The sequence below is a fragment of the Haliotis cracherodii genome, unplaced genomic scaffold, assembly GCF_022045235.1.
Source record: "Haliotis cracherodii isolate W230 unplaced genomic scaffold, xgHalCrac1.p SCAF_6, whole genome shotgun sequence".
NCBI classification, from domain to species: Eukaryota; Metazoa; Mollusca; class Gastropoda; order Lepetellida; family Haliotidae; genus Haliotis; species Haliotis cracherodii.
This window is the reverse complement of record NW_027266319.1, coordinates 47,500,082-47,523,708: the sequence shown is the minus strand read 5'-3', so window position 1 is coordinate 47,523,708 and position 23,627 is coordinate 47,500,082. Positions and strand designations below refer to the sequence as shown.

The window sequence follows — 23,627 nt, the reverse complement described above, 5'->3', positions numbered from 1 at the left end:
CCTCAGGAAGATGTTATGCAAATTACCATTCCTAGAAATCTTGATTCAAGTCAGACACCACTTCCTTAGTCATAACTCAAATTTGATGGTGTATATAATGTGTATCTGTTAGTAATTACACAAATTACACAGAAACTCAGTGTTACATTGGGCACTAGCTACAACATCTACACTTTGAATTAACACAGACCACACACTGGAGCATTGTCTCATTTTAAAAATTAGTGGTAGGATCTTATGTCAGATGTTCAACCACAGTACTTTTGCCAATATTTTAATGTTCAAACTCAGTTTTGAATTATTTCCCCAGGCTATCAGACTGTCCTTCAACGTCTGTGTAGTACCGCTACAATCTGTGCCACAAGCTCACAGACAGACACAGTCAATGTAAATGGAGGTGACCTTGGACCAGACTTTGACCTTGGGTTCATCAGCCATGCTCAATTTGACACAACAATGAACCATGATGTTGTCCGCTCCATGTTGTTTTCTGGTCTGTGGTCCTGCCGTCTACGTCACATGCATGGCTACCTGACATCTCACCTCCCAGTGTATGCCAGCGACTGCTGTGCCATCTACCCTCCTTCTTCTCTACTGCTCCCAGTCCCCTCTACCAGCACTGATCTCAACATCACCATGAAGACATACACTTCCAACCTCAGTCTGGGCAGCAGTGTTGAAATGGAGAATATTTACAACAGCAGCCTTGATCCACGACCTCTGCCCCCAGGAACACAAGCAAATCCTCACAAACCTGTGGATGAAGCCATTGTGAATCATGGAGACAATGAACTGGTTCTGCAGTGGCATCAACCTACCCTTGATGAAAGTGACCCAGCACACACAGAGATGGGTTCACTGGACAGGAGGATTATATTGTTGTATGCCCTCTCCAGGAAGGGCAGTTCAGGGAGTCCAGGCGTGGCACCAGGGTTCCTGTGGGTGTCACAACCTCAGCTCATTGATCTTCATGACAGGTACATCTCATTCCATGTTGACAGAATTTTGATTCTGACTATATTAAACCTATGCAAGCTGGACAATCTATGTTCCATTGGTTATTTTCATTTTTTTTGAAAACGTAGATAGTGTGTGGTGGTTACACAGATTACTTTTAGGGTAAACCAAGATTTGGGGGCCAACACCTTAGGTACCAAGTATGACCAGATGGTAATGTGAGTGTACAAATTCTAGCACCTATCAGACAACCTGTATTGAGAGTGCAGTTTGAAAGCACATTGATCTGTGATAATGATGTTGTGCTGTGGGATCTTGGTGGTGTTGAGTCTTGTGATTTATGGGTGACCTCTTGTTATCTAAAATTATTTGGTGCTTCTTACAAACACAACCATGACCAGGTTTGCTCTGTGACTCCTGTAGGTTGGCTGTGCTGGCCCAGAGAGGGGAGATATCCCTGACAGAGAAGGATAAGACCAAGAAGGATAAGGATGTGACCCCAGCCACCCCAACACCAGCCAAACCCAAGAAAACACAGAGGATCAAGGCTCTTTCCCCAAAACCACAGAGAGATGAGCAGCTGGAGGTTAGTTTGGGGAACTAATATTGTAATATTGTAGTAATGTACCGACAGGTTGAATATTGGCAGCATTACTACATCAGGAGATTAACTGAATCCTTTTAGGTTTTGCATGTATACTGCTACCAGCCAGTCATGTTTTTTACGATTCTAGGTATGAGCCTGTAAATTTCTAGTTTAGTAAACTTACAGGCAGAAATACACGCCTGCCTATAGGCCCAAATCAGGTAGATAGTGTAAGGCCATAGTTTCAAATTTGTATGGGTCCTGTATGCAGTAAATTTGAGTCTCAAAGTTTTCCATCATGGAGTGCAGTGGGATAAGTTGGATATACGTGTAGTATTACAGTGGTGGGGAGAAAATCATGGAGGGAAAATTATCAGTGAACATTCATCCTTTTCACTGTATGTTATACAAATCTTTTAAAACCAAATTTATATATTTTTTAACTTTTACCTTCACAACCACAACAGTATGCAATATTCCTTCTTGCTTCAGTCATATAACAGTGTAGAACATTGTTAAAACAATAATCACCGGAACACACCCTCCGACCGCCTCGCTCCCAGCATGCTCCTGTACGACTCATCACACTTTCCTTCATCGCCCCGAGTGAACGGACATATTTGCTTCTGCTCCACAGTCATGAGTGGATATGTTCATCATTTGGATTTTGAGATATTATTGGCAATGTGGTAATTTTGTAGCTGGTATCGGGAGTTCACGCAACTTTCTACACCCTCTTCGAAAAGTGTGTGGACTGCCGTGGGAAGATAATGGCTCATGATCCCCCCAGTTTCTGACCTGACTGCCGTCCCTCTGCTCCTTGGACCAGCGATGCTCTGATTGTGCCCACTTATCCTCCAACCATTTCAACATTTACCTAGCTTAACTATGCAAAAGGGCTAACCGGTAACTACAGCGCAATACGCCACATTTACATGCCAGGTACAGGGCTATCAGCCTTGGAAGTTGGGTTATCACCCTGCTTATCCACAGCCATTCCAAGTGCCCTCTGCCTGGCCTACCCTGTTTTACCCGCAGGAAGTACAAGTTCTTCTGCCACCTTTGCCTAAGGCATGGCCTTTGCCACCTCAGGCACCGCCTATTTCCACGCCTATTTCCCGACTTGTTGTCCTCGCCTCATGACAGATCGCCTTTGGTGACCTCTCCTAAGGATGCTCATACTGACAAGGATGTCAGTTAGGTACTACAGTTACCACTCTCGTCTCCTCAGGGTATTCCCCTGTGTCACGGGTTGATTGTGCCTCAGGATCTCCTGCTCAGCATTCATGATCCTGTTCATCGTCTCCAGACAGAAAGTGTGTGCGCACTTCGCCTTTAAGGATCAGATCCTGTGGCTCATGGATGTCCTTAAATTCGAGGAGCCTGTCCCACTCTCTTCTGCAAAATGCCCCTTTGATCCCAAGATTTACCTTTTACACAAACCCAATTCATAATCTGGTTGTTGGTATTCCTGCTCTGTTGCAGCAGGCTTTGGATAAGGTAGCCCTTGAGGGTTCGCTCCCCAAACCTGTCATCATGTTGTTGTGATTTAAATTACATGGGGCTTCGTTTCCACCTGAGACAGACAATGCTAAGACATTTGGATGTTCCACGTCCTTGCACCTCAATTACCCTTGTCCCTTATTACCACCTTCATCCAGGCTTTGGTGAAATGGATTGGCCCGCTGAAAACAGATTTTTTGAGAGAATTGCTCCTCCTTATGAGTCGCCAAGTCTATATTGAGGACTTGGGTCGCGCCCATCTCTCTATTATGCCAACCTTGATCATCCGAGAAACTATTCACGATAAACTCTCTCCGCTGTTCAGGCCTTACAGATGTGTATTACCCACCCGTGTACCCAGTACACACAGGGACGCCCTTTCAACCTAAGGCTAAACACTACCTTCGTGCTCAACCTTACTCCAAACCTTCGTCACAGGCCGCGTGTTCCCAGATTTCTAAGGCCTGGTCAACAAGAGGTCTACTCCATTCATAGCTGGTTTCTTAGGCTACTCAGGGATGAAACATTTGTCGGGTGGTACCATTGCTAGTTAGGTCTTGGCTATTAACTTGGCCCTTGGCACCTCCTGTTCTACCCACATCACCACTGCTCCTGAACTTGCTGCTATCCTACAGGGTTACCGTAAGTCTGATCGGCGATCCAAGTTTTGTCCTATGGCCTGGAATATGGGACTGGTTCTACGCCACCTCCTTGTTTCTCCCTACGAATTTCTCTCAGATGCAGAATTGGTGCCTCTTACTTAAAAAAACGCTTTTCTCCTGTCATTTGCCACTGCGGCATGTGTCAGTGAACAGCACGCTCTCGACGTCACCCAAATCCAGTTTGACTGTGTTTCATGTGTGGGGGTACATCTTAGCTTAATCTGGGACTTTATTGTAAAAAATCTGGCAGATTGCACTTTCACTATCGCCCCGCTGATTAACATAGTTGGGTCTGGTGACACAGAGGACATCTCCCTTTGTCATGTTCGTGCGTTGCATCGTTATATTGTCTGTCTAGTCCGTGCTCTGGCCTGACCACTCAAATGTAAATGAGGATATGCATTTGACCCATCCCGCCATCCTACCGTGGGATTATTGCATAATTTTGTGGAGGGATAAGTTAAAAAATATAGGGAATCAGAGTATTCCCCTTATTTATAGACTGACACAACAGGTCATGCCTCCCCGTCCGTCCATCCCCTCAACGTTTGGATCCACTTGTCGTCGGTCTACGAGATGGTTGGAGGGTGTGTTCCAGTTACTATTGTTTTAACACTGTTCTACACTGTTTATATGATCAAAGCAAGAAGGAATATTGCATACTGTAGTGTCAGGATAAGTATATAAATATGGGGAGTACTCTGATTCCCTATAATTTCACCTGATACATGTTTGTGTATGACCAGGGCCTCCTGAGACAGTGCTTGGATGACTGTACTCTCCTGCTGGCATCTCCACCTGAACAGGACGCTGTCACCGAGGTGAGACACATACAATCGGGTTAACTACTCTTTTAGTAATGCAGGATAAGTATACAAATATAAAAAAATATCTTGGATTTTACTATAATTCATTAAGGCCAGTACCTATTTGAACATTCAATACTGTAATGCTCATGTACAATGTTGTTGTTACTTGCAGATTCCTTTTGATGTTAACCGATCAAACATCAAGAACTTGGAGCAACTGTTTGACCAGAGCTTTGGGCTGATGCTACGAGGCACTGACGTTGCCACATGGATCATGAAGATGTTATCCTGAACACTTGTTATTCAAACATGTTTTTACATGAAGTGAAAAGGGTTCATCATGGTTGTACTTATAATGAGTTTCTGTCAGGCAAAATCCAGTTACCGGTACTTCTTAGGTGTACCCGTAAGTGTTACAGTTGTGAATATTCAAATGCTATGTTATTTATTGTATTACTGTTTGTGATGTTTAAAGTTTTGCTTACATTTACCAAAGTTTGAATTATAATTTTGTAAAAACATATACCACATATGATTTCTGTTCAGAGTTGCATCGATTCGTCGGGCCAGGATCTGATGTTTCTGGTATCAAATTCCAGATTCTCCTGTTATGATTCTTAGCTTGTCAAAACCATACCTATGCTTGTAAATGTCTGTAACCTGTATCACTTTGGCCTTTCCTCTTTAAACTTTAAGCTGACACCCCTTGATACAACTGAAATAGTGCTCAAAGTAGACTTAAAGGAGATCTAGGATTGGCAAACTGTCAGTCCTAGCAAATGTCTTTCTTGGTCACCTGATTCATGTTTTATGCTATTCAGTCAATGATAACTCTAAATTCACTGAGAAAGTTTCCCATGGTAATGACAATGTGGAGACCGAGGCAGAAACTGGACACTGGTCTGTGGAGTATAGTCTCCCTTTAAACCTCAGTCTGTGAGTTGAAATATCATCTTTGTTTTGATGTCCCAAATAGTCAACATTTGAAATTGAATGGACTATTGTACTTGAAGAAATAAAGTCTTAATTGTTTTTCAATATTGGGAATGTTAGTTCTTATTTTAATCACTTGGCATGTGGATTTCATTTCAGGTTTGGTGATTTGAAATAAAAATGAAAACAAAATCTTAGAAGCATGTTTTTAAAAGTACCTTCATAATCACATAATCAAGTAACAGAAAAAAAGTGGTTCTGTAATTAGTTTAGACTTCTCAAAACTGACACTGAAATATTCTTTTTGCAGATCTGTAACCATGTAATTAAAAAAAATCACCCTGACCACTGCAGATCTTTTTTCAAAGGTGGTTAAAGGGGCACTGATCTAAAGCAATTCCCCGGGACTGGTTGTTGCCTTTGTTATTGTTTTTTCCCATGTGTACCCGGATGTTATAGCAGAAATCTAGACTAGTTCGCAGCTTGTGCTGCACAATTCGAAAGCGCATTTGTCGCTTTTATTGATAGTATAAGGGCGTATGGTCACATTGATCAACAAAATGAAATACAGTTTTGGAAATGATAAGGAAATGTAGGTATCTTTGTGGGTAGCATCGGTAATGGTGACGAAGTTTTGATAAGTCACCTGCTTGGTAATTGTGTGATTTTTGTTTACACTATTTTGACTTGCAACACAAAGTAAATATTTCTCCTGAGCATTGCTTATTTTATTGTGTTTATATTTTTACAGTCAAAATGTGCAAAATTTTCACTAAGAAAATTTATTAAACGCTTGAATATTCAGTTATTTTACAAATTGACTGAAAAATATGTCAATCCGTATTATTATGACAACGAATTCCAAACATTTCTATGTTTAACATCATCACCAAGAGACTGAAAATGTTACTATGAAAAGTACATTTCTATATTGTTTGGCTTCTTATCCTACATAATAATCTATTGTGGTGTTTTTAGGCCCTTTTGATCGACTAAATCAATTTTAGTCAATCTGTTAAAGAAATGGACAGATTTTTCAGTCAAAATGACTGAAATATTTACACATTTTATAAATTGCCTGAGAGAATCACATGTTACAAATTGACTGTTATATATACACGCTTACAAAGGAAAAGACTTGTGAAAACAACGTCTATCGCGCATCCCAGAATTTCCCAACCAAGACGTTGAGGAACAAGAATGAATCTGTCCAATGCTACAGCAAATGAAGGAAAACAAAATGAAAATACCATAATTACAACCTTCCAGATTTAAGTGTATAATTTTGGGCAGCCTCCTTGTTTGAGGAATGTATCCGTGAATACCCAACCAAAGGAACAATATCCCACACGTCTGCAGCTGTACAAAGAAACTTATTCGATGTCACGTGTCTCTGTAACAATCAGATATTTTAAAAGATATATATATCATTTCGGGATATTATAACCCATGTTCGTTTCTCAACTGATCACTTAAATTGTTTCAGGTGTTTCACAAAGGTGTCAAGTCTCAAAGGTCGGCTGAGAAAGCTCACGTGACAACTATTCTCATAACGTCCACGGTTCCTAAAAAGATCCATTGAGTTAGATAACAATGAGCAAACAATCAACGTATTATCGGTTAACCCTTTTAACAAAGTATGTTGTTTTTACATCGGCACTTCATGCCATGATATCAGTGTATTCCCTTTGTTTTTAGTAAACCTAGACATGTAAACACTCACTTTTGACATATCCACTGCGCAAGATAACAGTGATTAATCAATCAATGGATTTTCTGTTAATCCTTTGATGACTAGGAACGATCCGTTGATTTACAAAAAAGTAAATCAACTGATCATTCATCTCTTGCTGGGCTGCCGCGTGCATATTACATAACACACATTTCACCTCACTTCAAACCTGAATTTAGATTGAAAAAGTATTTATCACAAAGTGACGAAATGTCCCCCGCCTGTATATACACCATAGTACCAAATATGAAGACAATACAGCGATTAGTTCTTGAGATATTGCGGCAACACCATTTTCCAACTCCAAAAGCAGATTTGCCTGCTGTGTCCTTGAAAATGGGGTCAAGGTCACCAAAACCGACTGGTGTCTGTATATACACCATAGTTCCAAATATGAAGACAATACAGCGATTAGTTCTTGATATATCGCGGCAACACCGTTTTCCAACTCCAAAAGCAGATTTGCCTGCTGTGTCCTTGAAAATGGGGTCAAGGTCACCAAAACTGACTTGTGTCTGCGGAGTCTGTATATACACCATAGTTCCAAATATGAAGACAATCCAGTGTTTAGTTCTTGAGATATCGCGGCAACAAACAGGTGGGACGTATGGACGTACATATGGACGGTTGTGAATACTATATCCCCCGCTTCGCGCTTTCGCGCGTCGGGGACAATAATTACCCCAGACTCAATAAATGCCAAATGGGAACCTTTGTCATGTAATCTTAGTGGTGCTACCACTAATTGTACCTGTAATAAATTCATTAACTGAGCATCAAGTGAATGACGACAAATACACAAGTGTAGGGTTATACCAGAAAACGTGGATGACAAGAGAGTAGTAATCGTATTATCGACGCAATCCGAAAATGCTTTCACTGCATGGATACTTTTTCTTGTTATTTAACTATAACAATCAGGGGTATTTCCAAATGACATCATCTGATGAGCTCCGCCATTCTTTTTGTCTGTTTGTTTAGGCTGAAGAAATTAATTAACATGCGTCCTTTGTCGAAATCTTTATAGATCACGGTTAACCAATCAGTGTTCAAAAATGAGTAAAACAAATATTGCCTCCAAGTTTATTTAGCTGTCCTTGCAGACGGTAGCCCAGTCTCTGGTCACACTCAGTTGCGTTGCGTATCATCCGGGTACTCACGGGGGAAAAGCAATAACAAAGGCAAAAACCAGTCCTGGGGAATTGCTTTAGATCAGTGCCCCTTTAAACAAGAGTCATCAGAAAGATGAGATATCCCCCCGGCAGCTGTCTTTAAAGTAACCACTGGTAAATGTGCAATTCTCTATGTAATAAGTCAACAGTTGAATGTTCTTTAAGAAACATACATTGTTTACCCACTGAATGGTTTCGAATTCTGGCCCGGAAACGAACCCGTTCCCCCAATGGAGTCTAGATCCAACTTCTTTCCATAAAAATTGTGAAAAAAAAAAATTAACAAAAGGCACCACTTCACTATGTGCCTGATAGATTTGCCAAGTTTCGATCAAATACACTGAATGGTTTTCAAATTCTGCCCCGGAAACGAACCCCATCCCCAATTGAGTCTATGTCCAACTTCATTCCATAAAAATTGTGAAAAATAAAAATCGTAATTTTTTTTTATCAAAAGGCACCACTTCAGTATGTGCTTGAAAGCTTTGCCAAGTTTTGATCAAATACACTGAATGGTTTTCAAATTCTGCCCCGGAAACGAACCCCATCCCAAATTGAGTCTATGTCCAACTTCATTCCATAAAAATTTAAAAAAATATAAATTAGAAAATCCCAAAATATCAAAAGGCACCACTTCAGTATGTGCCTGATAGATTTGCCAAGTTTCAATCAAATACACAGAATGGTTTTCGAGTTCTGCCCCGGAAAAGGAAATGATTACAGACGGACGGACAGACAGACTGGCTGATCGCTATATCCCCCCGCATTATAGGCCGGGGGGATAAAAAGTGTTGACGGATGATGTTCATTCATCAACACATGACCTATATAAATATTTATTAATAATGGTTATGGGACATATCTTTTTTTCTTTTCCATTCCTTTTGAAATGATTAAAAAGACAAAAATATGTCAGGAATACTTAGCAATTTTTGTTTGCCTGACAACTTTTATCACTGATCAACTTAAGAAATAACATTCACTGTGACATATTTTGTGGAACAAAATGTAACATATATCATAAGATGTAATAATGTCAGTTTCTTGTCGTAATGCACATCTCTCCTTCAAATATGCATGTGACTTTAACCACGAGTCCAACATCTGAGTTACGAAGAATTTATTTTGGCTTAGTCAGCTTAATATATGACAGCCCATACTACTTTTGAAAAATATGCAGATGGACATCCTTGAGCTTGCAGACTTCTTGTTTCGTTGAGACTGCACATGATATATAACTAGTCTTGTCACTTAATACACTATGTAGCTGTCCAAATATGTACTTTTTTACCACCCCTTCCATATTAGACTCCAGCCAAATAACCCATATCTTGTCTGCTGCCTGCAGTCAAAATAACCCATGTCTGGGCATAGAATTTTGTGGACCGGATGCTAGCGTCCCTTTTGAATATGATTATGGAACGTGACCAATCAATTGAAAACAAAGCAAACATTCATTTGATGTTTGGAACAAGGAAATATATTGAAAGTATGAAAACCTTGACTGAATGCAACAGGAAAATCAAAAACACTGGCTGCTTTAAATTGAATATACGAAGAGAGTATGAGTGATAAAGTGGCAAACTAAAATATATGTGCACTTAATGAAGAAACTAATCATGAAAATTTCAAAGGCTCATTAAGTTATAAGGGACTAAAAAATTATCACCCTGTGATTTCCATGTCATACCTGGTATTATAGCTAAAATGGATAGAACTATCATAAAAATGCTTGCACTTTATCAGAAATCTGTGAGCCACAGTAACATGATAGCATCCAGCATTTCCCTCACAACAGGCTATCTATTCTATTGTTATGTCATCATATATTACATTCTATGACATTTATATTTGTAAATCAATTACCTCTGTTCTGAGGTTTTTACACAGCCACTAAACTTCTGTTTGCTGTTTGGTTTATTTTGGGGTCAGCTACAAATTCTATACATTTCAGCTATAATAACAGTAACGTTATTGTTCAGGGCATTATCATTTGCACAAGCCTTTGGTCTGTTCATCAGGCAGTTAATAGACCTTGGTCTTCTGCAAATGATAATGCAAGGAAAAATAACACCACCCTTATATCATCCCTCTACCCATATCAGTTGATTGGTTTGTTTAACGCTGCACTCAGCAATATTCCAGCTGTATGACGGCAGTCTGTAAATAATCGAGTCTGGACCAGACAATCCAGTGACTGACATCATGAACATCAATCCGCGCAATTGGAATCGATGGCATGTATCAACCAAGTCAGCAAACCTGATCACCCGATCCCGTTAGTCGCCTTTTATGACAAACATAGTTGCCTTTTACTGCAAGCATGGTGACCTATTCTACCCTGGATCTTCATGGGTCTATTATAAGGAAACTATTGTACATAAGGTAACTACTAAAAATAACACCCCAATTTACAATCACTGTCACTGTAAACATGAAAAGTGATCATAGATAGAAGAAGAATGAAAACATACTTGTTAATGATTTTATTTGTTTACTGAGTTGTGATAACAATGTAAATAACAAAATATATAAACTGCAATAAAGTCATACATGAATAATCACAGTTTTGTGAACTGGTTTTTGGTGTGCGGCTGATGACATCTGGCCAGTCATACAACAGACCTGAATACATTTTCACAGGTATCACCTGGAGAAAATTATAGTCTATGTTGTCAGTTGTAGCTGAACACATCAATGCCCTTCCCTGGCACTGTATCTACTAAATACGTCTTGAACAAGGGTATAAATACCAACTGTCAACATATCAATAAGAACATCAGTCACGATCATGTTGCTATTTGTCAAATGCTATTTGGACATACTGTCTTCATTAAAACTTCCTGTGTTTTACAGTTACAGTAGAAGTAAGGCATATTGCAAACTTGTTTGGCATCACCATGGTGACATCTATCATGTCCAACACAATAGGTGCTGACTGTTGCCATCATGTTAAACACAGAACCTGGAACTTCTTTTCCACAGACTACTGCCAACACGATCTGTAGTATAATACTGCATTCTAGGAATTATACTGTCATATTGATGTTTGTCCATCAGCAGGGATTCATCGAAAACACTCGGTTTCAAATATAACACTGACATCTTCCCCAACACTGGGTAAGTCACCCCACAGAAGTAGCTCCTCACCTACAAAGAAATGAATGTCATGATTAACACAGATTACAACTGGAATCAACCGTCAGAACAAGTCGGACTCTATCATCTATCAGTCACTGATGTCACTCATTCAGGAAGTGTGGAGATACAAGAGGAACAACTGAGGTTGGAGCAGCAAGAGCAAGCAATGTGTGATGTGATCAATTGTTTTCATCCTGTTATGAGCTGAAAGCAAGCTGTCAAGGAGGGAGATGTTTTAACTGTTTTTGAAAGTTAATAAAGTCCTCATTTGGAAATTTGCAAAATGTTTTGTGTGAGGATTTGAACAATGAACAATGATTCATGTCAATAAAGAAGTGTTGGAAATAGAAAATGTTATATGTACTAGTGAAGGTGGTAAATAAACACTTTATTGGAGAGAAATTGAAAGGAATTTCATCAAAGTGATTTTTCTCTAGATCTACTATGATGTACTTTGTTTGTTTGTAGTTTAATGCCGCACTCAGCAATATTCCAGCTATATCATTGCTATATGACGGCCTGTAAATAATCGAGTCTGGACCAGACAGTCCAGTGATCACGAGCATCAACCCATGCAATTGGAACACAATGACTACTCAATCCTGTTAGTCGCCTCTGACGACAAGCATAGTCGCCTTTTCCGACAAGCATGGGTTGCTGAAGACCTATTCTACCCCGGGTCTGATGTATGCAAATATCCTTCTGAAATCTGGAGAATCAAAACTATTTCATATATATCACAGCAGCTTGAAAATATCAAGTCTAGGCCAAACAAGCCAGTGATTGATTTAAGCAACATCCAGGATCTCAGGGTACAATGAACAGCAATCAACCACTTCACGAAGACTGACCACCAAATCTAATTTAGTTGCCTCTTTCGACAAACAATAGATTGTCAGGGATCTCTTCTCACCCTGATCAGTCATTATTCCTTGGTCATTGGTAAGCATCTTCCCGAGGCCAGGGAGTTATCTCACTGTAATAGTCCAGTTTCTACCCTTAACAAACTAGGCCGAAATTATGGAGTTAGATTTTGGCTGGGCATAGTCCAATCAAAATCACGCACCGAAATCGAAATCTGGTTCATAGAGTGTCATGCAGATTTCGGTCGACTGCAGGATTTGCAAAGCATGTGCACCGCTAACTCATTGTCAACAGATATTTTCTAAATCTTTTCATGTTTTTAATCTAGGTGCTCACGTGATTTGATGCACTTAGCGATGTAAGACTCATTTTATCACAATATAGATCTTGATTATCGATCAGATCGTCTTGACTAGGCGGCAGCGTTTTGTTTGAAACAAATGCAAGTGATACGAGAGGTTGAATCTGATTGGTCAAAAGGAAAGGCATAGAAAGGACATAACTCGTAGTTGGCCACTGGTGGCGCTACGATCGAGCCCAGGAATTCCAGCCATTTCGGCAAGGGTGGAAACTGGACTTTTAAAGGCAGTTAACTCTCTTGCCTCGGGAAGATGCAGAAACCAGGGCTCCATATAATTTGTTCCGCATCAGGAGTACATACTTCTTATGACTTTTATACAGGAGTACTGGCAAAACAAAAGAGTACACATAGAGTACTAAACGGAATTTAATGAATGAATCTTGAATTTCATTATAGATATGCACCACAGCATTGCTACTCTCGTCTAAATAAATAATATTTTTTTCGTTGTTGTACATGTTTGTTTATTGCATAATGCGCAACCCTTTCTCAGGTATTCAGTATTAGTTTATGTCTTGCGGGTTGAGGGGTATATAATGAGCAGAATTGTTGTTTTACATCAAGTTCTACAAGTTATTATGCAGAGATTAAGCTTACCATGTATATTTTCATGTTAACTAATCCAGAAACAGCAATCAGCTGTACACATATTTTCTCCAAATCTACTGGTGATTCGGTTACAAAATTTCTTTATAATATAGGGCGGTCTGGTAGCCTAGTGGTTTAAGCGTTCACCCGTCAAGCCGAAGACCCAGGTTCAATTCCCGACATGGGGATAATGTGTAAAGCCCATTTCTGATGGAATATTGCTAACAGCAGCATAACACCATACTCACTCACTCACTCCTTATAATATAACGTAAAAAAGAATTGTGATGTAATGATCAGGAGAATTGTACCTATCTTGAACAAGCATGAAATACTCACATCCCCCACCAATATGACATGTCGGGTGTGTGCAATGCTATAGCCCCATGTGAACTATATTCACTGGGCCTTTTTGTAAAGAAATATAGTACGTTTTTCAAGATCTGCTCCGGAAACGAGGAGTACCACCATTTTCAGTCTAAATCAAAGTCGTTGCAATGGAAACTCGAAAAATAACTATTTAAAAAAATCCCAAACTATCAAAAGGCACCAGTTCACCACTAGACCTATCAATGTGCAAAATGTGGTGAAGAAAAATGGTACGGTTTTCAAGATCTGCTCCGGGAAACGAGGACTACCACAATTTTCAGTCTAAATCAAAGTCGTTGCCTTGGAAACTCGAAAAATACCTTTTTTTAAAATCCTAAACTATCACTAGATCTATCTATAAGCCAAGTTTGGTGAAGAAATACGGTATGGTTTTCAAGATCTGCTCCGGAAACGAGGACTACCACAATTTTCAGTCTTAATCAAAGTCGTTGCCTTGGAAACTCAAAAAATACCTTTTTTTAAAATCCCAAACTATCAAAAGGCACCAGTTCACCACTAGATCTATCTATGTGCCAAGTTTGGTGAAGAAATATGGTACGGTTTTCAAAATCTGCTCCGGAAACGAGGACTACCGCCATTTTCAGTCTAAATCAAAGTTGTTGCCATGGAAACTCGAAAAAATTTTTTTTTAAAAATCCCAAACTATCAAAAGGCACCAGTTCACCACTAGATCTATCTATGTGCCAAGTTTGGTGAAGAAATATGGTACGGTTTTCAAGATCTGCTCCAGAAATGAAATGTGAAGGACGGACGGCACCCATTCCTATATCCCCCTTCCACTTCGTGGCGGGGGATAATAATATATTCCAATATCGTGTTATTTTAGTTGCAGCTTTACTCTATATATTTAAAAGAAGCATAATCATAAGCAAAGCATTAACTTTGGTACAGCTGATCTCATTGCCAGATATATTTTACAAATAGAACAATCTAACCAGTCAGCCAAAAACTCGCAAAAACTCTGTTGACACATAACATTTATGATAGATGTATCCATTCTCTGGCAACTAAAGTTTGTTTCAAAGTGTCAAATACGGTAATCTGACAGTAGTTGCAGTCAATGACGGTGAGTTGTGCAATCTACCGATCACTTCGCTGAAATTAAGGCAAATATTAAATGAAATTGATAAAATAGGTTTCAAACAAGTCCATGAACACTTTATAACCATAGTGTAATTACATGATTAATTAGCGTACTTCAGTACAGATCTGTTGACATGGTATTTCCGGTGTTACATGCTCGCGGTAATGTCTTTGCATTGGGGGAAACAAATCAAAACTTCTTATGGCGCGCTTAACGCGCGCCCCCTTTACACAGCTGATTTTTTGGGGTAAAAAAATGTGATATTTTCCAAATCTTTTCATATTTTTTATCAAGGTGCTCATGTGATTTGATGTACTTCGCGAGGTAGGACCGTGTTATTTCAATATAGATGTTGATCATCGACCAGATCGTATTGACTCGGTGCTGCCATTTTGTTTGAAGCAAATACAAGTGACATGAGTGGTTGAGTCTGATTGGTCAATAGGAGGGGCATAGAAAGGACATCACTAATAATAGCCACAGGTGGCGCTACAATCGAGCCCAGAAATTGCAACCTAGTTCAGTAAGGGTGGAAACTGGACTATTGGATTCAGTTATCTCCCTTGCCCCTGGAAGACGTTGGTAAGGTGCCAGTGACTTTGAAAAAAATTTGGTGAAATTGTTGACAATTTTAATAGTAAACACTATTTTGGGGACCCACTTGATAATTATCTCATCAATACCTAACATTGCCTAATAGATTGCATGTTTCTTAATATCAATACATATTTTTTTAGAAAGTCAGTGAAAACCAATTTCTAACTATTTTGGTCCTTTGTTTCTCACCTGCTCTATTTACTCTTTGTGAGGCATTGACACATGAGCTGAAGTACATCCAGAAATGGCCATTGTTGCAGGACATCAAACACTTCCTGCACGGGCGGGACACTGTGTATCCAATTTCATTGCCACTGGAGAAAACAGACACGGAGAGTGAGTGCACTGAGATGATATCTTTATGCTCTGTCAATGGAGTCAATCTCATTAAAATTAGATCTTAGTTTTCGCTACCGCTTACCAAAGATCTGAGGACATCTCATTACGGGTCACGTCAGAACGACCTTTCACGAACATTGACCGACCAATGAAATGACTGACAAGAAATCGACATTAGCCAATCAGAAGGCAGCTTTCTTGAGCTTTACGGAGCTGTGAGGTCATATAAGATAGCTATGCGATAAATTACAAAAATCAATAAAGAAGAAGTGTGGTTTACTTCAAGATAAAACATTGTTCTATCATGATCATGATGATGTCATTTCTGGTGAATCGAATTTGCACCCCAACTTGATGACATTATTTTTGAGAGTTAAGCGTCTTGTGAGTTGTTCTCCATAGATGTAGGTTGACAACGCAGATGAACGAATTGGCCAAATAATCGCACCCAAAAGTGAGCGAGATATGACAATCAGTATTGGGAGAAAAGGTGCAGATAATCAAAGTGAAAGTTGTCAGGAAACCAAACTTAATTCCCCTGGACATAAAATGGAGTTGTCCGACATTGCCGAGATCAGATTGTATTTGAGGAGTCATCATTATTGAAATACGGGTATATGTTTTTAAAGCTTGTACAATTTATTGATATCCTTAAAACGGCTGAAGATATCTCATATAGGAAATAAATGACTTGTGGTCATTGTTTATCAATCAATAAAACAATGAAGGGAGAATAAACCATGATGGGCACAGCCCCTCATCGTTTGTTCTTTATGCAGTGTTTTAATGTAATATAAACAACACCCACTCATCACTTATTTCTCTATGAGTGGAAGACATTTTATGAGTAGAAGATGTTTGACATCGATTGCGCCACAGTATTAAACTGAAAGGTATAGACACATTGAAAGTGTATCTTCTTGATAAAAGATGTGGTCACTGTTCCTCAATAATTGAAGAATGGAATAATATTTAAGTAATATGGCAGGAGAAGGAGACTCGGTTCATAAACATATGTCAAACAGTACTAAACTCTGCTTAACAATTAATTATATGATGTATCTAATAGCTGACACCGTAGTTACTTTGTTTTTTCTGTTTAATATGTAAGCACCAAACAACTATGTACACACTTACCACGCAATGCATGCAAGCTGGTTGATTTTACAAGCACAGTGATTGGTCAATATTCCCCCCTCGACAAGATCCACAGCACTGAAAGAAGATAAACACATTTAAATAGTTGATCAGAATTGGTGGAATTCTAAAGGTGGGCAGTTGTATGGTACTAAATCAATAAGTATCCATTTTTTACGTGTTTGAAGTATTATTCTGTTAATCTCATTTAGAGTAAGCTGTGGATCGCATAGATGACTGCTTATTCACACATGACAGTTAAATTATTTTTTTTCAAATACAACAAGTAATAAATAAAATACTACTCATGAATAGTTCTGGTAATGGTATCTGACTCATTTTCGCTCATCAGATACCAGAACTATTGACTTGTGTCATAAAACTGGTATTACACAGGAGCTCATTTAGCATTCTATATAACTATTGTGACAGTACAGTCAAGTACAGTCTTTAGCTTGTGTCTCACTGAAAACATTATACTGTACAAAATGAACGGAAATCTAAAAGTGCCCAAGAACAATGTGATAGTTCTGCTGTTAGTGGTTGCCTACACGGACACCACCATCTGCTGTATGGCTGGCTACCTGCTTCAGGTGAAAGGTGTAGGCTAGTAAAAGCAGAGCAGTACAAAGCTATGATTTCACTTCTGGAAGAGTAGAGACCATGCATATGATACATCACATGAACTTACCGCTGTAAACAACATTCAGACAAACTGCACTTCTACCAACATTACCATGAACAAAAGCTGGCTTCATTACTTGCCATCATGTCTAACACTAGACCCCAGTGTGGACTTTTAGAAAATGTTCTGTGCAAACTAATACTTGTAACAAAAGGTGAAAAGTGGATCAGCTGATCAGTCTCATACAGTATTTGTGATATCAGTCACTGTTTTATATAGTCCAACAACAACTATAAGATTAGAGGACAAGGCCAAGTCATAACACGTTACAGTAAGGATGCATTGGGTTTGGATCACATTGGGGGTCTCATAGAAGTTAGGAGATGGAATTGTCCCTTTTCGGCCAGTTCACAGAATTGAGAGAGGAAATATATCTTCCTTTGCCAGAGTTAAAACCCAAGAATTAGGAAGAGCCTTCACCCCAGGGTTTGTGGAACCAGCGTCTTCATCTGCCAAATACCATACTCTGAATTTTTAACTCAATTCAATACTTCTTGAGTCAAAATGGCAAAGACATAAGCATTATTTATTAAAATTAATTTGCTGCTTTTCATCGAATTTTAGACACAAAAATGAAAGATGTTGTGTGAAGAGGCATAGGGATTCAGAAGCAGAAAGTTGATGTGTTGACGCGAAGCTAGGAGAAAATGGTAAGGGAGATTGGTACCTAAGGAGAAGACACACCGCAAAAACTGCTGGACACAGTATTCTAGCTAAATGGCATATGTTTTTGTTTGAGGGGTGGTGTTTATATCATGATTTATCGGTAGGAGAATTTTGTAATTGTGAAATCAGTATGAAGAATGGTACGAAGCATTTGCAGTATTTAGGTGTAACTAAGACCAACAATGGTGGATCAAAGCACAAGAATATCTCGAGGAAGTATATTACAGTTGGACCCAATACAAAAAATACTGCCAGATGTCCAGTCAGACTTCATGAGAAGTACATGTCACTGAGGTAATTATTACATTATCCGAAGTCAAACATTTTGTGTATGTGGTAATATGCTAACACTTAAAAAAAACATTTACAAGTTATGGATCGGTAATTCATTCTTGACGTTTAGTCTGTATCTATAGAGTTATTAAAAGATTGGATTTTATTACATCAAATTTGTTACCTTTCTTCAAAGGGAAACAGGATCATTGGTGGCCCATAAGTCTAAGATGCCAGGCCACAATCCGCTGTGCATAGTTGCAACTCTTGGGCATGCAAGAAACCAATGATCATGGCTTCGAATCCTGAATCCCCCCCCGATTATGTTTCTAGGTTTGTCAGCACCATACCCGTGCTCATGAGTTTCACCAAAGTGTCAAACATCTAAGACCTGCATCACTTCAGGCTTTTCTCCCACATTAAGCTGAAAAGGTTTTGGAGTGGGGATAGGGGCGGAAGTCTGAGCAATTAGTGATATACCACTATATAATTATTTGTCATCCCTTTAGCCAGACTTAAAGAGGCACTGATCTAAAGCAGTTCCCGGGACTGGTTGTTGCCTTTGTTATTGTTTTTCCCCCCGTGAGTACCCGGATGATACGCAACGCAACTGAGTGTGACCAGAGACTGGGCTACCGTCTGCAAGGACAGCTAAATAAACTTGGAGGCAATATTTGTTTTACGCATTTTTGAACACTGATTGGTTAACTGTGGTCTATAAAGATTTTGACTAAGGGCGCATGTCAATTAATTTCTTTAGCCCAAACAAACAGACAAAAAGAACGGCGGAGCACATCGGATGTTGTCATTTGGAAATACCCCAGATGGTTATAGTTTAATAATATTAAAAAAGTATCGATACAGTGAAAGCATTTTCGGATTTCGGATTGCGTTGATAATACGATTACTACTCCCTTGTTGTCATCCACGTTTTCTCGTATAACCCTACACTTGTGTATTTGTCGTCATTCACTTGATGCTCAGTTAATGAATTTATTACAGGTACAATTAGTGGTAACATCACTTAGATTACCTGACAAAGGTTCCCATTTGGCATTTATTGTGTCTGGGGTAATTATTCAATCTAAATCCAGGTTTGAAGTGAGGTGTTATGTAATATACACATGGCAGCCCAGCAAGAGATGAATGATCAGTTGATTAACTTTTTTTTGTAAATCAACGGATCATTCCTAGTCGTCAAAGGATTACCAGAAAATATGTTGATTGATTAATCACTGTTATCTTGCACAGTGGATATGTCAAAAGTGAGTGTTTACATGTCTAGCTTTACTAAAACAAAGGGAATACACTCATATCATGACGTGAAGTGCCGATGTAAAAACAACATACTTTGATCAAAGGGTTAACTGATAATACATTGATTGATTGCTCATTGTTATCTATCACTCAATGGATTTTTTAGGAACCGTGGACATTATGAAAATAGTTGTCACGTGGGCTTTCTCAGCCGACCCTTGGGGCTTGTCACCTTTGTGAAACACCTGAAACAAACTAAGTGATCAGCTGAGAAACGAACATGGGTTATAATATCCCGAAACGATATATATATCTTTTAAAATATCTGATTGTTACAGAGACACGTGACATCGAATAAGTTTCTTTGTACAGCTGCAGACGTGTGGGATATTGTTCCTTTATGTGGATATTCACGGATACTCTCCTCGAACAAGGAAGCTGCATAAGATTATACACATAAATTTGGTAGGTTGTAATTATGGTATTTTCATTTTGTTTTCCTTCATTTGCTGTAGCATTGAACCGATTCGTTCCTGTTCCTCTACGTCTTGGTTGGGAAATTCTGAGATGCGCGATAGACGTTGTTTTGACAAGTCTTTTCCTTTGTAAGCGTGTATATAATACAGTCAATTTGTTAAATGTGATTCGCTCAGGCAATTTATAAAATGTGTAAATATTTCAGTCATTTTGCCTGAAAAATCTGTCCAGATTGACTAAAATTGATTAAGACGATCAAAAGGGCCTAAAAACATCACAACAGATTTTTATCTAGGATTAGAAGCCAAACAACATAGAAATGTACTTTTCAATGTAACATTTTCAGTCTCTTGTTTATGACATTAAACATCAAAATGTTTGGAATTCTTTATCATAATAATACAGATGGAAATGTTTTTCAATTTGTAAAATAACTGAATATTTAGGCGTTTAATAAATTTGAAAATGTTACACATAAAAAAATATACACACTGTAAAAAAGCAATGCTCAGGTGAAATATTTACTTGGTGTTGCAAGTCAAAATAGTGTAAACGAAAATCGCACAATCACCAAGCAAGTGACTTATCAAAACTTTGGCACCATTACCGATGCTATTCAAAAAGATACCTTCATTTCCTTATTATCTCGAAAACTGTATTTTGGATGTAAACAAGTGAAATAAATGTGGTTTGAAAACGAATGCTGGCATCATAGATGAAAATAGATTTTCTTTATTTATGGCGAGCTATTTTTCCTAACGAATGTGTAAGTTATACATATGCTTACAAATCCATTTGATATATATATTTGTTGTTCAGGTATTAGGCAGCATTTTGTTCGCACAGTTTCTGAGAAGCTGTTAAAAATAAAACAAATTCTCGCACAACGATCACTTTTCAGATGAAAATGTGCGTCTGAAAAAAAACTCGGCATCATAGCACCCTAGTGTTGCACCAAGCATGAACAGTTTTTGGATCACTGTTGATGAATCCTAGATTAGCGTTAAGTGAGTGTTTTTAAAGGTTGTATACAAAATACATGTACTAATGTTAGGCAGAAGTTGGATTACACAGTATACTGTATTTGTGAAAAGGCCCTTTAGCGGTGACAAAGCTTGAACGCAACATGTTTATACACAATGTGTTCATTATACATTACAAATACATGTATATATATGTGTGACGTCAGACGGTGAGTGCACGAGGAATGACGTAATACATTGTGCACCTTGGCATGCAGTTATCATATACACGGCGGAACAAGCCGATTAAACTCGGAATGTTTTACAAATTGCAGCGCCATCTGGAGTTTATTATTGTCAACGTCCTTTCGTGCTCACTAACGTTCTTTATTGAAAACTTCCTTTCGTGCTCACTGACGTTCTTTCGTACACATTGTTCTTTCTTTTCTTATGACGTCTTTTCGTAACATTTGACTATTAATATTGCATACTTTTGACATTTATTTCAACTTTGTATGTTTAACCCCCCGTTTGTTTGTTTTGTATTTTGACCTTTAGTAGTAACATTTAGTTCTTTATTCGTAATATTTGATCTTAATTGCATACTTTTGCCCTTTATTGCAACTTTGTATTTTTTGACCGAATGGCCGCCCATACATACGCCCTTATTACTACCCATAAAAGTGACTAATGCGCTTACGAATGGTGCAGCACAGGTCGCGAACTAGTCTAGATTTCTGCTATACATCCGTGTACTCACTGGGAAAAAACAATAACAAAGGCAACAAACTGTCCCGGGAATTGCTTTAGATCAATGCCCTTTTAAATATTGGACAAGCAATACTTTTACCCCTGATATTAGCTGAAAATTGGCGACTTCCATTAAAAGATAAATATAGGGACCCAATATAATTAGAATGGGCACAACAATATGTTTGGAAAATTTGGGAAACTCATTACTCGGACCCTGGATCGAGTTTGATATCGAAAACCATAGGACGCTCAGAGTACAGAGACCAAGGTAAAAGTACAAAAGTTCAATATGCGGCATAACATTTACGAACTTCCGCTTACGGTTATTCGATAACAATATTCTATCAGATTTATATAATGTCACCCTATGTATGGAATAGGGTCTGTTTTACTTACTCCTTTTCTGGAATATCTGTAGAGTACATTTCTGTTCTGGTATCAGCAAGGAGGACAGCTTTCATTCCCCGGCGACACACGTTGGATCCACAAAATATACAGTCGAGGCTGTACACATTCTTCTCTCGGAATGTTGGGTGTAACTCCGATTTGCTCATTTTTCGCTATTTCACAATCAAAGAACGTGTGTTCAGCAGAATTTGTTCTCGATCAAGCAAACCACAGTGGAACGCCGCCACTTCCTCATGCAAGGCCACATGTGTTTGTGTATTTATTATCCTATCTTGGTTTTCATTGGTCAATGTTACAGTGTATATTTATAACCGGTCCTTTCATTGGATGGTTGTGAGAGTTGTGATTAGTCCTAACAACCTTGTCGCTATGAGGATATACTAGTTTCCTAGCAACATTATTCAATTCTATCTGAATTAACGGTAAATTACAGGTTTCTTGTTGTGATCACTTTTTTTTAACTTGGCTTTAAAATGATTGAAATTAAGCGAAGTGACCGAGGTGAATTAATTGAAAAAACAAGAAAGACGAGTGACACTTGAAACACAGAAAAATACTCAATGCACACTGATGAAACTGACAAGGAGTAGATAAACGAATCATGGGATATGATTAAACTATTTCAATGCCTCAGTGAGATATTTTTCCTCGTGTAATAATACCAAAGCAGTTATTTGTCATGAATATCACATAAATATTATCAACGTTTGTACCATATAATAACTGTCAAATATTTTCATGACACTCAAAAGAACCCACCCATCCGGCGGTAGATGGCCAGATGGTGGAAACACGAATACGAACATACACCCGAAACACAAGTGTCTAAACACATGGTGTCACCTGGGCAAGTGACTTAGTTCAAATGTGCCTCTGCTCACCAAACAGAGAATGGGTACTCGATGTGTGAGGTGGATGTAAGAACCCTCTAGCACCTGTAGGCAGTTTGGATTATATACTCCCCAGGGAGCTGGGAATGACAACTAGAATGCATACGGATCCACTGCTCGAGGGACAAATAAACCTTATTTAAACAGAGATGTCTGGATCAGGGCGGTATATAATAATAACATTTATAATAAGTTAAAATGAAAAAATATCTTTATACCAACTCTGCCCCTGAACCTGTTCGGTGTGTACAATTTAGATCTGGTCTAAGGCCAAAGGTGAAGGTTTAGGACATTGATCTGCCATTATGACCATGTCCAAAGTATCACCTCCCCAACATATATAGCTATGTATTGTAGGCGGGTTTGTAGCCCGACATGAAAATGACCACACGCACTTACAC

General features: G+C 38.7%; 2 protein-coding genes across 3 annotated transcripts in view; one reads left to right on the top strand and one right to left on the bottom strand.

Moving 5' to 3' along the window:
* The window catches only part of LOC139444904 (cilia- and flagella-associated protein 54-like), a 122,026-nt gene extending 115,924 nt beyond the window's left edge, over positions 1-6,102 (top strand). For both annotated transcript variants that reach the window (XM_071225911.1, XM_071225910.1), the window contains 4 exons: positions 311-977; positions 1,381-1,543; positions 4,455-4,529; positions 4,690-6,102. In XM_071225911.1, the coding sequence (XP_071082012.1) occupies positions 311-977; positions 1,381-1,543; positions 4,455-4,529; positions 4,690-4,809 (1,025 nt within the window). In that variant the 3' untranslated portion in view covers positions 4,810-6,102. The remainder of the gene's footprint in view (positions 1-310; positions 978-1,380; positions 1,544-4,454; positions 4,530-4,689) is intronic.
* A 4,756-nt stretch (positions 6,103-10,858) lies between these two features.
* LOC139445784 (protein FAM72A-like) lies at positions 10,859-22,561 on the bottom strand. The gene is made up of 4 exons (XM_071227002.1): positions 22,325-22,561; positions 16,856-16,933; positions 15,569-15,693; positions 10,859-11,504 (listed from the first exon to the last, which is right to left on the bottom strand). The coding sequence occupies exons 1-4, from the start codon at positions 22,480-22,482 to the stop codon at positions 11,422-11,424; spliced, it is 444 nt and encodes a 147-aa protein (XP_071083103.1). The 5' UTR covers positions 22,483-22,561; the 3' UTR covers positions 10,859-11,421.
* Between the last annotated feature and the right edge of the window lie 1,066 nt (positions 22,562-23,627).